The sequence below is a fragment of the Jatropha curcas genome, chromosome 3 (assembly GCF_041381405.1).
Source record: "Jatropha curcas cultivar XTBG-Jc1 chromosome 3, XTBG_Jcur_1.0, whole genome shotgun sequence".
In the NCBI taxonomy this organism is placed as follows: Eukaryota; Viridiplantae; Streptophyta; class Magnoliopsida; order Malpighiales; family Euphorbiaceae; genus Jatropha; species Jatropha curcas.
The window spans coordinates 28,859,618-28,876,782 of NC_143153.1; the positions used below are offsets into that span (position 1 = coordinate 28,859,618).

Consider the following 17,165-nt stretch of genomic DNA (forward strand, 5'->3'; position numbering starts at 1 on the left):
TAACCATTGGAGGGGGAGGGGGGAGAAACAGAAACTGTTGTTGATAGCCAGTCCACAGATGATGACTATGTCTTTTCTGATACTGAAGATGAGAGTAGTGAATCTGAAACACCTGAGGGAATGGAAACAGATCCAGAAGAGGAAGTTAACTTCAATGATGATGTTGATGCTGGTCTCAGTGATGTTGATACTGACAAGGAACAGTCAGCTGCAAGTAGTGACATGGAGGTTGATGCACCAAGAAGGAAAAGACCTAAAAAGAAAACACGCGATCCTTGGAAGAAAATATATGACAATATATTTGAAACACCAGTTGAAGGTGATATTGAATCAGAGTTGGGCATGCATTCTTAAGTGTTGATAGTTGTAGGGAAGCTTTAAGGGATTATGCTGTTAGGGGAGGGTTCATAATAAGAATGATCAAGAATGATAGTAGAAGAGTGACAGCAAAATGTAAGGGGGAGGGCTGCACATTTAGGTTCCATGCTAGTGTGGCTCCAAACTTAGTCAGTTTTGTAGTAAAAACCCTACAACCTGAGCATACATGCACGAGGCCATTAAACAACAAGAATCCAAATGCAACAACAAAGTGGGTGAAGAAGAAACTGGAATCTCAATTGGCTGTTGATCCAGGAATGAGCTATGCTTTAATGCAAGCTGAGTTGAAGGGAAAATGGGGCATTGAAACTGAATATTGGCAGCTTCATAAAGCTAGGACAGCTGCTAGACAGCAAGTTGCAGGTTCACACGTTGAGAGCTACAATAAGTTGCATGAATACATTGCACAACTTCAAGTGTCAAACCCTGGAACTTTTATAAAATTTGAATCAATGCCAAGGAACAATTTGGATGAGCCACTTGTCTTTAGCTCCATTTTCATATGTTTTGAAGCAATGATAGTGGGATTTTTGGAGGGATGTAGGCCTCTCATTGGATTGGATGGATGCTTCCTGAAGGGCCCTTTTGGAGGATGTTTACTGAGTGCTGTTACACTAGATGGGAATAAGGGAGTGTTCCCACTAGCTTTTGCAATTGTTCAAAATGAATGCAATGCAACATGGACCTTCTTTCTTGACTGTCTTAGACAATGCATTAGACCAAGATGTGATTCAAAGCCATGGACATTCATTTCAGACAGACAAAAGGTAACTTTCTCCAAAGTATTTCATAATTCACTTTCAACTATTTAGCTAATGATGTTGAATTCTTTTTGAACATAGGGATTGCTTGAGGCTGTGAGGACACAGTTTGAAGGTTCAATCCACAGATATTGTTGTCAACATTTGTTAATGAACTTCAAGAAGCACTTTCCAGGGGTGATGTTGAGGAAGGAATTTTGGATGGCAGCTAAGTCTAGCCATAGTTATGCATTTAAGCAGCATATGAAGAATGTTGAGGCTAAGAATGAGGGAAGGCTGCAAAATGGTTACTGGATATTCCTCTTTCACATTGGAGTAGACATGCCTTTCATCCAGCAGCTAAAAGCATTGATGTGACAAATAACATGACAGAGAGTTTCAACAGCTGGCTTGGAAACTTGAGAAACAAACCAATTGTTGAGCTAATAGACTTTATTAGACAGAAATGTATGGTTAGGCTTCATAAAAGGTTTGCAATGGCTACTGCTTGGGAAGGGAGAGTAACTCCAAAATGCAAGAGTGCATTGAACAGATTGATAAAAGAATCTAGACAATGCAAGATAGACTTTATTAGACAGAAATGTATGGTTAGGCTTCATAAAAGGTTTGCAATGGCTACTGCTTGGGAAGGCAGAGTAACTCCAAAATGCAAGAGTGCATTGAACAGATTGATAAAAGAATCTAGACAATGCAAGATACTACCAAGTAATAATAAGGAGTTTGAGGTGAGAGAGGGGCCTGTGGCTTTTGCTGTTGACATTGGGAAAAGGACATGCACCTGCAATTATTGGGACATTTCAAGTCTTCCATGTAAACATGCTTGCATTGCACTTGGATATATGAGACACAATCTTGAAGACTTTTGTCACGAGTATTTCACAGTAGAGAAGTATATAAAGGCCTACAAAAGAGTCATTCATCCAATTTCAAATTACAACATCCTACCACAAACTGAATTTCCAATCCTAAAGCCTCCAATTGTTAAAAGGAAGCCTGGCAGACCAAAAGAAAGGAGAATACTTCAAGAGGAAGAAGCTCATCCAAGCACAGCTAAAAGATCTTGCACAGTTAGGTGTGTGACATGCAAGCAACTAGGCCATAATAAAAGAACATGCGAGCAAGCCCCACCAGCCATATCTCAGGTCAGATTCACTTTTGCAATCTGAATACTTACTATGTTGTTTTATAGTATGTTGTTTTTAATTTACGTACCATTTGTTTTATTAGAGGAACAAACAACTTGTGCAAAGAGGAGGAAAAAAATTCATCTAGATCTGCTACTATTGTGGAAAGAGGTGCTGCTGCTGCTATGGGAAGAGGTGTTATTGGTTCCAGAGGGAGAGGTGTTGCTGCAACAAGAGAGAGAGGTGCTTCTAATTTGAGAGGGAGAGGTGCTTCTGGTTTGAGAGGGAGAGGACCTCCTATGTCTTGAATATATATATTTTTTGTTCTGTGTTAATATATTGCAGATTTGGTTTTTTGGTTCAAATGTTGAAGAAGGTTTTTTGTGGACTCATATGATGCGGATGTTCTTTTGGATTGTTGAGGTGTTGCAGATAGTATTTTGGGCTTCACATGTTGCAGTATGGATATCCTACCATGTGCATTTTGTGGGAACAGGTGCTACTGCTGAGAACAGATTGCACAGTTAGGGAGAATAAGGAATCTTTTGATTTTCTAGCAAGCACAGGAACAAATATGTAACTTTTTTTTTCCATTGTCATTATGTTTGTCTTTTTCTTGACAGCAAACACGCAAGTGTGGACCAAGTTTGATTTGAGTAGGGTTTTTGTGATGCACATTATATAAATATGTTGTTTTTGTCTTTTGTGAATTGTAAACATTTGACTAATGACAATGGAACTATTTGTAACCACTCTTCTGCATGGGAGCCAAGTTTGAATAAATATTTTTGCTTTGCAGTTGCTATACTTAACACCAAACGACTTTGAAGTTAATAAGTACACATTTTATTGCAGAAAGTATATTACATTTAAATCATCTTAAAATTGGATGTGCCCAGCTGAGTTACTAACATTCAACAACTAACCCACCACATTAACACATCCAACTACAAAAACTAACCAAACTACCCTAAAAAAAATAATAATAATAAAATAAAATAAAATAAAATAAAATAAAAAAATTCAATCCTCTGTTACCCTTGTACAGCAACATTACAAGTAAGGTGAAAAGCATCATGATAGCCATCAAGCATGTGAAAATCAACTTCTTCAAGCTGCCAATCTCCGACTCCAAGCACTCCCTTTTTCCTCCAATCATCACAATCTCACTGTACATTTTCATCATCTCCCTCTTCATGTACAACATCTCCTCCTTCAATTCAAACAAGTCAGTAGCTATACTTTTTTGCCTCACTTCCAAATCGCTTCCTTGAGATCGATCTGATGAATCTATAGTTTTACACCATCCAAGAAAAGACTCGCATGCATTTTCAATACAGTAATAATACAGTCGATTTTTATTTTTTTTTTGTCTCTGAGATCCTAATGCCTGCTTTTTTCCCACACTTGCAATACATATTCACATACTTTCCTTCTCATGCTCCATCGGCTGCGCTTGAAGAAGACATGTAGGCTGTCTCTTGTTACCTGCAAATGAAATGGAGAGGAGCCTTTGTGTTTCCCCTTTTTTCCTTTCTCTGCGTTTTGTAAGAATGAAATATGGTTAAACCTCCTTTATTTTCATGCACAGTTCAGTAAGGGCATACTGTGTCATTATAAAATGTCTGTCTTCGTTTTTAACTGATTTTAACGGCAAAACACCAACTTTTCGGATGGAAGGACCTTTTAATTAGACGGAGTTAAATGTCGGGGACTAGTTATATATTACATTAAACGTCGGGGATTACTTAGATAATTATGTAAAATCTGAGGGACTAAATAATAATTTTCCCTTATTTAAAAAAAAAAAATGAGAAGTTTTAGACAAAAAAATGAATTTAAAGCAAGGACTTCTAACTCCAGATCAAAATTTTCTTTTGGCGACCGCAACTCCACCACCAGCAGCCATCTCCTCAACAAGCGACTGTCTCCGCAGCAAGCTCTGTGGCTCGCAAGTCGCAATCGCCAGCTAATTTGTTTTTTTTTTTTCTTCACTATAAGTGAGTGTGAGTGTGGTTTGGTTTTGTGGGTGTAAATAGGTGTTGCTATGATAGAGCAAGTGAAATGGTGGTAGGGATTTTGGGGAATTTCGCAGGGTTTGTTATTCTTAGCATACAACTGTGACTATGAGTAGTGACATTTTCCAGTGCGTGATAAATAGATAATAATTTCAACGAAATCAGAAGACTTTTTTTTTTAGCTTCAGAATTCAAAACAATCATTTACGCTTTATAAATTTGGTTGGCACAAATTATGAGATAAATTATTTATTCCAATGGATTTCCAGTTGAAAATCAACCCTTTTGTTCCTGGACATACTGAGTCCATCTATGTCATATATATAATGTTATCAGCTTCTAGGTTACTTACTGAAGCTGATTAATCAAACTTCTCAGTTGTAACTATATACACACGCCAAATTCTTGCTTTTATAGGGAAATTTTCATAGGTGCAAAAGACAATTGCCAACTTCAGTTATGCTGTTGCCCACCAACTGTTTGATCTATTGCCTTACCGTTTTTTAATGGGCAAATCTTGTTAAATCAGGTTTAGATGCGTTGAGTGAAAAATGTGGCGAAATCTTGCCACAGATCGTAATAGCTACATCATGCAATTCAGATTTTATAGCTCTAAAGTTGACTGGAAAAAGCTAAGGCCTATGATATTGAAGAGAGTAGAAAATAGAGCAAAGGTGTATCCTATTCAAGAAATGCTTCCCCTTGCGCAAGAAGTCCTTGGAGTCAGAATGCTTCTTATTCAAGGGATATCTATTCTCACCCGGGTGATTCCAGTGGTTGCCTGCAAGTAAGTTGTTGAATATTTGATGTTTGATTATCCTTTGAATTTAACAAGAATTGGCATAAACTACGAAAAATACGTAACAAGAATGAAAAATATGATATTTTCACTTTGATTAATCAGCATTTCTTATGTCCATCTGAAAAATGTCTTTGCAGGTTCTGTCCAGAAGTATACATTGGTGAGAAAGGCCATTTAATTAAGACTTGCTGGGGTTACAGGCGTGGCCCTAAAAATCAGGTTCATGAATGGATTACTGGTGGTCTAAATGATATAGTTGTCCCAGCAGAGACATTTCGCCTGGATAATATGTTCCAAAAGATTATCAAACATGACCAAAGATTTGATTTTGATCGTGTTCCTGCAGTTGTTGAGCTATGCAGGCAAGCAGGTGCTGAGGTATCTTCGGAAATTGTCATCGGTGATTCTGATGAAGCTCAGTCTTTGTCACCTTCGGATCTTGTGTTTGTAGCTAATAAAACTTTGAGAGCATGGGAGACAGTTAGATCAGGTGTGCAGAAGTTGTTGTTTGTTTATCCTTCAAAAGTTTGCAAACATTGTTCAGAAGTTCATGTTGGGCCATCCGGACATAAGGCTCGCCTTTGTGGGATATTTAAGTATGAGAGTTGGCGTGGAACACACTTCTGGAAGAAGGCAGGGGTAGATGATTTGGTGCCTCCTAAGATTGTGTGGCGGAGACGGCCACAAGATCCTCCAGTTCTTTTGGATGAATGGCGGAATTTTTATGGACATGCACCAGCTGTCGTGGATCTGTTCACAAAGGCTGGTGCTATTGCACCTACAAAATATTACTGCATGATGAAAGTTCAGGGTTTAACAAAGCATGTTTGATTTTTTATGTCCATTGCTTCGAGCCTTAACACTCTGTTTGGATGGGTAGAAAGTTTTGGAGGAAGGAAAATAGCCATGTAAAATAACTGGGGAAGGGGATTTTCCATTATTTGGAAGCTTCAAGGAAAATTGCTAGGGAAAGAAAATTTACTGTAAAATCCTCCCGGGCACACCAAACTCCAGTCTCTCAAAATCAGAGAGAAAATAACATCTGTGAAGGAAACTTTCACTGTTTCTAGAAATTACAAAAATACCCCATTGCCCTACCTTCACTGATTCACTTCTGTAAATCCAAGTTACAGCTATTGATCTCGCTTTCACCTCCACCATTCTCCACTTTCTCTACCATTCATATCAATCTCGAGGTAAACTTCATCTACTCTTTCAATATTTGTTTCTACTCTTTTAATCTGTAAATTATTATAGAAAAAATATGGGTCTTTGCTGTGTTGAATCCGAAAGATTGCCTCAAGCTTCCTTATCTTGTTTGATTCTGTCTATTAAATCACTGTTTAGTTGCAATCTTATCTTGCCTCTCTTGAAGTTCAAATTTGTACAAGTTTTACTTGCCTGTGTCGTGATGCGGATTCTCAGTGCCTATTGTTAAATCCTATGCTTACAAGGACGATTACTGAAAAGGAAAACTCATTTCACGCTACCATTAACATCTTACAGTCTTGAGCCTATAGACTTTTTATTTGTGGGGGAAAGTTCATATTGCTTTTGTCTTATCCTGCCATGTTTGTTCCCCCAGCCTGTCATTGTTCAATCCTTTTCCCCATTGTAAGTTGTTCTTATCAAATAATGAGTGTCCATTGGAACAAATTTGAATTTGAGCACAGAAATGTGGATGACATACTTGTTTGTGAATTTGGTAACAATCATTCCTCTTGTTTATTGGTACTAGGTAAACTTGTTTTCATACTTCATGGTATTTTAATTCACTGCCTGCATGCCATTGTTGATGAGGTGAATTCCTTCATTTTCTTTATGCTATTAACTAGTGAGCTAATAAATTTATTAAAAAAATTACGTGTAAAATTTTTTATTTAACATACCATATTTAATATACTTTATTTAATATCTAATATAATTTAATATATCATATTTAATATATTATATAATTTCTTATTTTATCAAATTGAATTCTCGTATTCTTTTCATGTTTAATATATACCTTAGTTAGTATATAATATAATTTTTTATTTTATTTAATAGAATTTAAATTTAAATAAAAAATAATATAATTAATCAAATTAAATTTATTCAACCAATAAAATTAAAATTCTGAAAAATATTATATTCTTAAAATATTTAATATGTACTTTGTTTAGTAAATAATATAATTTTTATTTTATCCAATAAAATTTAGATTTAAATAGAAATTAATATAACCAATCAAAATTAAATTTTATTTATTTATTCAATCAATAAAATTAAAATCCTTAAATATATTGTATTTTTGCCATATTTAATATACCTTATATAATGTATTATATAATTTCTTAATTTATTTCATAGAATTTAAATTCAACTAAGAAATTAATATAATGATTCAAAATTAAATTATCTTTATTTGTTCAACCAACAAAATTAAAATCCTTAAAGATATGATATCTTTACAATATAATTTCTTAATTATCTAATAGAATTTAGGTTTAAATAAGAATTTATTATAACCAATCAAAATTAAATTATCAATAAAAATTATAATCTTAAAATATTTTATTCTTTCCATATTTTATATATACATTACATAGTATGTAATGTAATTTATTTATTTGACCAATATAATTTAAATTTAAAATAGAAAATTAATATAACCAATTAAAATTAAATTATCTTTATTTGTTTAATAAATAAAATTAAAATCCTTAAAGATATTATAGTCTTACCATATTTACTATATACTTAATATAATCTAATTTCTTAGTTTATCTAATAGAATTTAGTTTTAAATAGAAAATTAAATAACTGATCAAAATTAAATTATTGTTATTTTAAAACTAATAAAATTAAAATCTTTATGATATTTTTGTCAATACAAAACTTAGTACGAGTGTTTTTTGTGAATACAATGTTTCCTTTTTCTTTTTTTATCTCTCTCCTAAATAAAATAATTTAAATTATAATAAAAACAGAATCAAATATTTAAAAAATAAAATATAAAAAACTTCAAATGTCTTATTATCATATATATTTATTCAAAATAAATTTAAAAATATAAAATATTTAATTATCAATATGTATTTATTTAAAAATGAATTTTACAAATTATATTCAATTAACTAATAAAATATAATTAGTTATGATTAAAATTATTTTAGGATTTTCAAATTTTATTAAAGAACACTATTGAAAATTCAATTATTTCACACGTAGAGGACAAACTAAATGACCGGAAAATCTGAATTTGAATTTTTATATAATTTTCTTTATACGTTTTAAATTAAAATGAGCTATCTAAAAGGCATTATTACCTTTTAAAATCTATTATATTGAGTTGTCTTTACACTCAATTACAAGGAAAGATGCCCTCAAATAATATATATTAAGATTCAATTCAATAGAACTGTGACATTGCAAGTTCAAAAATTCAGCCCACACTGTTCTACTCTTTCGGGCCCAAAATTTAACACAACCTTAGGTCACACGTTATTTCTGGAATGCAATCTATCATATGCTCTGATAAGAAAGAAACAGAACAATTCTGCAGTACAAGAAGAAAGGTTCACAACAGAAAAGACCAGACTAATGAATCAAAAGGTTCATGACCCAACAATCTGATTATTTACCTAATCAACGACCAACTCCATGTTGTGAAGTCCCTCCAACATGTGGGATCCATACAAGTTTAAACAAAGAAAAAAAGAGTAGAAGGAGATTCAAACGTGTGGGACCCACACACGTTTGAATGAAGAAAAAAAAAATAAAAGTAGAAAAACACGTGTTGTTTAAAAATTCAAAGAAAGCTCACCTACAACAATGAAAATGGATGCGTTAATTGTGCAGGCGCATTGATTAACACATCCACTTCTCCTGTAAATAGGAGAAGTTTTCTTCAACTTAAACGTACAAAAACAAATAGAATAGAAATTTACAAAAGTTTATAAAATTTTAGAAAAGGGTTACTAAAATTAGGAAAGAGAGAAAACAGTGAGGAAATTATTTTTGGAGTGTTTTTTTGGGAAACAGTTAGAGTGCCACTATTTTTGTAATCTCTTTTGTACCTACGATTTTTAGTGGAAGAATTATTCGGAGTTTTTGTCTCATGGACGTAACCCATAACAGTTGAAGGGTGAATCACGTAAATCTCGGTGTTCTTATTTTTCATCTGGCATTTACGGTAATTATTTAATTTTTTACCGTGGTTATTATTTCTGGTGGATTCGATCGTCAATATCCAATACGAAATTATTGGAGGTATATGTGGTAACAGTAATTTTATTTTACTTTTACCACTGGTATTTTTCCGCGGGCCCCACTTGGGATCAGTTAGAATCCCAACAATTGGTATCAGAGCCCAGTTGGTAAATTCTGTCAATTTTCTACAAAGTTACTATTCACATGAATAGTGAATTTCGTGAATAGTAAAATTTTGTCAGATTCAGAATTCAACATGGCTAACGACGGAAAAATGATCAAATTGACGGATTCGAATTATTCAATGTGGAAATCCAGAATGGAGGACTACCTCAATTGTAAAGATCTGTACGATCCAATTGACGGTGACAGTGCAAAGCCGGAAGAAATGAAAAAAAGGCAGTGGGAAAAATTAAAAAAGCAGACATTGGCTACAATATGCCAATGGATAGATGCTAGCCTATACAATCACGAGAGAAATGAAAAAGATCCCCAAGTTCTCTTGAAGAAATTAGAGAATATGTACGAGGCTACGAATGCTCAAGGAAAAGTCTTCATGATGCGTAAAGTCATGAACTTGAAGCTGTCAGAGGGACGATCAATTACATAATACCTGAACAATTTTGAAAGACTCGTAACTGAGTTAGCAGTTAGCGGTATGTCCTTAGAAGACGAGATGCAAGCATGCCTACTGTTGGGATCTCTACCGAATAGCTGGGATACTCTTTTGGTATCATTGAGTAACTCAGCTCCAAATGGTGTGGTAACGATGTCTATGGTAAAGAATAGACTACTTAATGAAGAACTACAAAGAAGAGATGTTGTCAGTACCAGTTCACAAGCCCTTGTCACAGAGAATAGGGGCCGGAGCAAAAGTAGATGTCCAAGACATATAAAGTCAGATGGTAGATCCAAGTCCAGAGAGATGAGAAAATGTTACCATTGCGGTAAGGAGGGTCATCTCAAAAAAAATTGTCATTTACTTAAACAGGATAATGCAGACCGAAGACAGGAGAATGACAGAAATACATCTGCTACAGTCTCAGGAGAAGATGGTGAGGTGGCTTTAGTCACTCATGATGCAGATTGCTGTCATGTTGGAGATGCAGATACCGAGTGGATAGTAGACTCCGATGCTTCATACCACTGTGTTCCAAAAAGGGAATACTTTTCCACTTATAAAGCAGAAGACTTTGGCACTATTAAAATGGGATATAATAGTGTCTCGCAAGTGGTGGGAATCGGTGATATCTGCATAAAGACAAGTGTCGGGTGCACATTAACACTTAAAAATGTGAGACATATTCTCGATCTTCGATTGAACCTGTTGTCTGTGAGTGTACTGGACAAGGAAGGCTATCACCATCATACAAGTGGCGGTAATTGGAAATTCACCAAAGGGTCCTTGGTGGTGGCGAGAGGAAAAGTATGTTGCTTGCTATATAAGATGCACGCAATAATATGTACGGGTCAACTAAATAGAGTTGCAGATGATGCTTCACCGAATTTATGGCATAAGCAGCTGGCGTACGTGAGTGAGAAAGGGTTGAATATGTTGGCTAAGAAGTCCCTCATACCATTAGCCAAAGGTAAAATAAACCCTTGTGATTATTGTTTATTGGGGAAGCAACATCGGGTCTCTTTTTTGAAAAGCTCTAGAAGGAGAGACAATAAGTTGGAGTTGGTACACTCTGGCGTATGTGGTCCCATGGAGGTAGAATCACTTGGAGGAAGCAGGTATTTTCTTACCTTCATTGATGATTTCTCGCGAAAAACATGGATATATTTGTTACTCACAAAAGACCAAGTATTCAAGCACTTTCAGCAATTCCATGCAATGGTGGAAATGGAAACTGAAGTGGCATTGAAGTGTTTGCGCACGGATAATGGTGGTGAATATATCTCTAAGGAGTTTAGAGATTATTGTAGTCAGCACGGTATTAGGCATAAAAAGACAGTTCCTGGTACGCCTCAACACAACGGCGTTGTTGAACGGATGAATCGCACCATTGTTGAAAGAGTAAGATCCATGCTCAAAATGGCCAGCTTACCTAAGCCATTTTGGGGAGAAGCTGTCAATACTGCTGTCTACCTAATCAACCGACTGCCTTCAGCACCATTGGATTTTGATATCCCAGAGAAGGTCTGGACAGGTAGAAATATTTCATACTCTCACCTGAGGGTATTTGGCTGCAAGGCATTTATGCATGTTCCGAGGAGTAGAGATCAAAGCTTGATGATAAGTCAGTTCCTTGCATTTTTGTTGGTTATGGAGATGAAGAGTTTGGCTATAGGTTGTGGGACCCAGTGAAAAAGAAAGTTGTCCGGAGCCGAGACGCAGTATTCCACGAGAATGAGATCGTGGCAAATACAACTTGTGAAGAAACCACAAGTGATGGTGTTGTTGATATTACACCAAGAAGCATTCCTAAAGATGATGCCACAGGAGGAGGAATGCCAGAATCAGAACAAGGAGAAGAAGAAGAGCCAGTCGTAGGGGATCAAGAGACAATTGTAGATGATAACAGTGATGTAGAGGGTGTTGAGCAGGGGGAGCCAGAGAACCCCATTTCACCAGAAGGAGTTGAACCTCAGTTAAGAAGGTCGACCAGAGAACGCCAACCATCTACAAGGTACCCTAGTTCTGATTACATTTTGATTACTGATGAGGGGGAGCCAGAGAGCTTCCAAGATGTGCAATCTTGCAAAGATAAAGATTGTTGGACAAAGGCCATGCAAGAGAAGACGAATTCTTTGAAAAAGAATGACACGTATGAGCTGGTGAAACTTCCAAAAGGGAAGAGAACACTCAAGAACAAATGGGTGTACAAACTGAAGAAAGATGATGGCAACCTAGTGAGATACAAAGCTCGATTGGTCGTCAACGGCTTTACTCAAAAGAAAGGTATTGAATTTGATGAGATTTTTTCACCAGTTGTGAAAATGAGTTCTATTCGAGTGGTGCTAGGTCTAGTAGCCAGTTTGAATCTTGAGTTAGAGCAGCTTGATGTAAAGACTGCATTCTTGCATGGGGATCTAGATGAAGAAATCTATATGAAACAACCAGAAGGTTTCAAGGTCAAGGGAAAAGAGGACATGGTTTGTCGCTTGAAGAAGAGCTTGTACGGGTTGAAACAAGTGCCGCGACAATGGTATAAAAAGTTTGATTCTTTCATGGTGAATCAAGGATACAAAAGGACAGATGCAGATCCTTGTGTATATGTTCAAAAATTCCCTGATGGTAAATTTATCATCCTTCTCTTATATGCTGATGATATGCTAATCGTTGGACCAGATGCACACATGATTAGCAGGTTAAAGAGTGATTTGTCAAAAGCATTTGACATGAAGGATTTGGGATTGGCAAGGCAAATTCTCGGAATGGAGATTATCCGAGACAGAAAGTCCTGCAGGTTATGGTTATCGCAGGAAAAATATATTGAACGAGTTCTAGAGAGGTTCAATATGAAGAATGCTAAACCAGTTAACACTTTGCTTGCCGCTCACTTCAAGTTGAGTAAGAAATCCTACCCATCAACAGAGAAAGAAAAAGGAGATATGTCAAATGTTCCATATTCTTCAGCGGTCGAAAGTTTGATGTATGCAATGGTGTGTACAAGATCAGATATCGCTCATGCAGTTGGCATTGTGAGCCGATTTCTGTCAAATCCCCAGAAGACACATTGGGAATCAGTGAAGTGGATCTTCAGATACCTGAGAGGAACTTCAAAGTTATGTTTAACTTTTGGAAGAGAAAAGACTGCACTTGTTGGCTACACAGATGCAGATATGGCCAGTGTTCTTAATGAAAGAAGATCTACATCAGGATACCTATTTACATTCTTAGGGGGGAGCTATTTCATGACAATCAAGATTACAAAAATGTGTTTCATTATCAACGACTGAAGTAGAGTACATTGCAGCAACGGAAGCAAGAAAGGAAATGCTTTGGTTAAAACGATTCTTTCAAGAATTGGGTGTGCAGCAGGAAGAATATATAGTTTATTATGATAGTAAAAGTGCATTAGACTTGAGCAAAAATACTATGTATCATGCACGAACGAAGCACATTGATGTAAGATATCATTGGCTTAGACTTGCCATTAAAGAGAAGCAGTTTCAGTTGCAAAAAATCCATACAGACAGAAATGCTGTGGATATATTGACAAAGGTCGTTCCGAAGGAGAAGTTCGAGCAATGTGTCAAAGCAGCAGGGATGGAGAGTCCCTGTGACATCCTACTGATTTGAGTCTTGCATTGAGTCGAGTCTTGCATGGAGTTGAGTCGAGTTGAACCAAACCCGGTTGGGGTAGAATGAGATTAGAAGTGGACTTATTTGAGTGAGAGAAAAAGATTAAGGTATAAAGGTGAGGAGTGATTTGCATTAAAAGATCAAGCTTGGGTATTAAGTTGTAGCTTTTACCAATTGAGGTATCATTTAGTAAGTTTCCATCATTGATCTTGATTTTGTGATGACTTACCCGTAATCATCATTTCACTTTCCCATTGTTCATCTTTATCTTCATCTTCTCCATCTCCATCATTTCCTGTATTTCTCCATCCATTTAGGCAACCTCAATTTTCTCCAAGTAAGTAGAATTACTTGCAGCTTTCTGTTATTCAACCTCTAATTGAGTGATATTGTAGATAAGTTATAAGAATTTTGATGTGTATAGGAGAAGGAAGTTCAAAGAGTGTAGAGAAAAGAAGCTAAAACAGAGCTCACGCGTTTTTGGAGTAAAGGTTTGATATCTCTTGATTTTTATTATTGTCTTTGCATGAGAATTTGTGTGGTGTGTTGCTATTGAGACAATATATTGCTTCATGTTGGAGAATGGTAGTAGTGAGAAAACAGGGGAGGTATTGAGTTTATGTTGAAAACAGGGGAGGTATTGAGTTTATGTTGAAAACAGGGGAGGACTTCATCTTGATTTTGACCCCATTTACTGAGGGAATTAGGAAGTGTCATAGAAGAGTTATTTGTTCCTCTATGTGTTAGCTTTGCATGGGTTTTTGAATCATCCAAATCGGATTTGTATATTGAGAGATATGACCAAAAGAGTGCAGACTGCGCAGGCTGGAAACGCGTCGCGACCCTGCACTGCGCAGGCTGGAAGCACGTCGCGCGCCGCGACTTTGCACTGCGCGCGCGCGACTTTCACTTCAAACTCTCTGACTCTCAATTGGCACATTACGCGCTCGCGACTCTCAAGTGCGCGCTCGCGAAGTTGGCCCTTGGCCTGGAAGCGCTCGCGACTTGCATTGCGCGCTCGCGTAGTTGGCATGAAAACTCACTGTCTCTCATTTGGCACACTACGCGCTCGCGACCTTCAAGTACGCGATCGCGACTTGTGCCTGAGAACACACTGTCTCTCAATTTGCACTCTACGCGCTCGCGACTTTCAAAAGGCGCGCTCGCGACTTGTCTTTTCCTGCACTTTTGGATTTCTTTTTCCATGCAATTGGATTCTTTTGCTCAACTTGTATGCATCCAATCATTTCAAAACAAAAAGACAACATTAGAACATGGATTAAAACAACATGCAAGCATGCAAATGATGTGAACTCATATGAACATTATGATTTATGAAGTGATGAACTATTTCTATGATGTTGTGTTATATTATTGACATACCAACATTATGCTCCATTGAGGTTAGGTAGAAACCATGTCGATAAGGCCATGTCGCGACATAGGATAGCAGATCTGCGCCTCATACAGTTTGTTACTCCGGCTACAGGCCGTTGAGTGGATATGATTATATATGGGCCATAGCAGCCAAGTATACAGTATTCATCCAGTTTATACAGTTTTCTTATCACCTCGGTTTCGCTATAACCTTATGGAGCCATACAGATATCTTGAATTATCATGGCATAAATCATTCAGTAGTATAAATCATACAGCATGAATTAGATATCATGATATGTGGATATACAGTATTATGCTTATTTCTACACATGTATGTGCTTTATTGTTTCATTTTATGTTGAGATATCCACTAAGCTTTCTTTGCTCAGCGAGTTACCTGTTTAACTCGCAGGTTTTGAGACTGGTCCGTAGAGAGTCCGTTTACAACTGCTGCAGTTCATCTGTAGAAGACTCGGTCTTCAGGGTAGATACTCTTGTTGATCTTTTATGGCATGTACAGGGCACACAGTTGGGCCCATTTCATTTTGTAACCAGTATCATGTTTTGTACATATGATATACATTACTAATGTAAACAGCATCAGCATGATAGTATTTTTTCTATATACATTATGATGTCAGCATGACAGGTCATACAGTCATCCAGTTTGTAGCATCTCGACTCGGTTTATTCGGGTTTACGGGTGGACCGGGAAGGGATGTTACAGTCCCACCATGTAGTCGGGAGGGGGAGAATTGTTGTGGAGTCCCTCCAACATGTGGGACCCACACAAGTTTAAACAAAGAAAAAAAAAGGAGAAGGAGATTCAAAAGTGTGGGACCCACACACGTTTGAATGAAGAAAAAAAAAATAAAAGGAGAAAAACACGTGTTGTTTAAAAATTCAAAGAAAGCTCACCTACATCAATGAAAATGGATGCATTAATTGCGCAGGCGCATTGATTAACGCATCCACTTCTCTTATAAATAGGAGAAGTTTTCTTCAACTTAAACGTACAAAAACAAATAGAATAGAAATATACAAAAGTGTATAAAATTTTAGGAAAGGGTTACTAAAATTGGGAAAGAGAGAAAATAGTGAGGAAATTATTTTTGGAGTGTTTTTTTGGGAAACACTTAGAGTGCCACTATTTTTATAATCTCTTTTGTACCTACTATTGTTAGTGACAGAATTATTCGGAGTTTTTGTCCCATGGAGGTAACCTATAACAGTTGAAGGGTGAACCACGTAAATCTCGGTGTTCTTATTTTTCATCTGGCATTTATGGTAATTATTTAATTTTTTACCGTGGTTATTATTTCTGATGGATTCGATCGTTAATATCCAATACGAAATTATTGGAGGTATATGTGGTAATAGTAATTTTATTTTACTTTTACCACCAGTATTTTTCCGCGGGCCACACTCGACCCAACACTCCAATCCTAGAATTAGTGATGGAAGGCTCAATAGAACTAACAGATGGCATAGGGACACAAAACATAGGAACAGGCATTTTAGCAGACATCAATATCTCAATCTGAATCAACAAAAGCTCCTCCTTCATATCACTAACACCTTGAGGAATGCTTCTTTGCCTGACTTCATTCTCACTATTAGCTTTGGTGTAACGCCCTAATTTTTCTGTGTCTAAAATAATAGTTTTACCGGCTTGTGAATAGTACCACCGGTCCGGGAGTCAGTATTATTTTGGTCCAGAAAAATTACTATCTATGTTTCATATTTTATTTAATATTTTTGGAGTATGCATACATGATTTTTATGGGTAGAAAATAAGTAATGAATATTTTTGGAGAATTTAGATAATTAGTGAATAGTGAATTATGGTGTTATATTAAGTAAGAAAATTTGAGGAATTATTTTTAAGGATTAAATTTGAGAATTTTATGGAGATAAATAATATTTTGAAGGAATTTACTTGGAGATTATTTGTAGCCATTAGATGAGATTACTTGACTTAATCCTAGCCATCCAATTAGGGGAAAAGACTAAAATACCCTTGTTGCTTTATATTAGTCAACCATTAATTATTGTGCAACCATTTTTCTTTCTTCTTCTTTTCCCTTACACGTCTCCTCCTCCTCCTCCTCCTTCTCCTTCTTCTTCTTCTTCTTCTTCTTCATTTTCTTCAATTCTTCCTTACTAAACTGTTGGCTCAAGGGTCAATATTTAATCTCGGATTTTGATGATTAATACAAAACAAATAAATTTAAAATTATGTTATTTGTGCTAATT

At 36.1% G+C, this 17,165-nt stretch overlaps 2 protein-coding genes across 3 annotated transcripts; both read left to right on the forward strand.

Annotated features, from left to right (window-relative positions):
* Nucleotides 1–416: 416 nt before the first annotated feature.
* Nucleotides 417–1,496, forward strand: LOC149497867 (uncharacterized). Its single transcript, XM_089719300.1, has 2 exons — nucleotides 417–1,145; nucleotides 1,221–1,496. The coding sequence occupies exons 1-2, from the start codon at nucleotides 417–419 to the stop codon at nucleotides 1,494–1,496; spliced, it is 1,005 nt and encodes a 334-aa protein (XP_089575426.1).
* Nucleotides 1,497–4,100: 2,604 nt separating this feature from the next.
* Nucleotides 4,101–15,536, forward strand: LOC149497868 (APO protein 4, mitochondrial-like). 2 transcript variants are annotated; one of them, XR_016320126.1, is made up of 3 exons: nucleotides 4,101–5,068; nucleotides 5,221–6,279; nucleotides 15,322–15,536. XR_016320126.1 is itself a non-coding variant. In XM_089719489.1 (2 exons), exons 1-2 carry the CDS (start codon nucleotides 4,833–4,835, stop codon nucleotides 5,912–5,914), a joined length of 930 nt encoding a protein of 309 aa, XP_089575615.1. In that variant the 5' UTR covers nucleotides 4,101–4,832; the 3' UTR covers nucleotides 5,915–6,858. The 2 variants fall into 2 exon arrangements, 1 of the variants encoding a protein (XP_089575615.1); XM_089719489.1 differs by lacking the exon at nucleotides 15,322–15,536 and having other exon boundaries at nucleotides 5,221–6,858.
* Nucleotides 15,537–17,165: the final 1,629 nt, after the last annotated feature.

Excerpts from the sequence above, each read along its gene's own strand:
- LOC149497867 (XM_089719300.1), top strand. The coding sequence starts at position 417 with ATGATCAAGAATGATAGTAGAAGAGTGACAGCAAAATGTAAGGGGGAG. Across the intron at positions 1,146-1,220 it reads TCATTTCAGACAGACAAAAG|GGATTGCTTGAGGCTGTGAG; the intron begins GTAACTTTCTCC and ends TTTTGAACATAG.
- LOC149497868 (XM_089719489.1), top strand. The coding sequence starts at position 4,833 with ATGTGGCGAAATCTTGCCACAGATCGTAATAGCTACATCATGCAATTC. Across the intron at positions 5,069-5,220 it reads ATTCCAGTGGTTGCCTGCAA|GTTCTGTCCAGAAGTATACA; the intron begins GTAAGTTGTTGA and ends ATGTCTTTGCAG.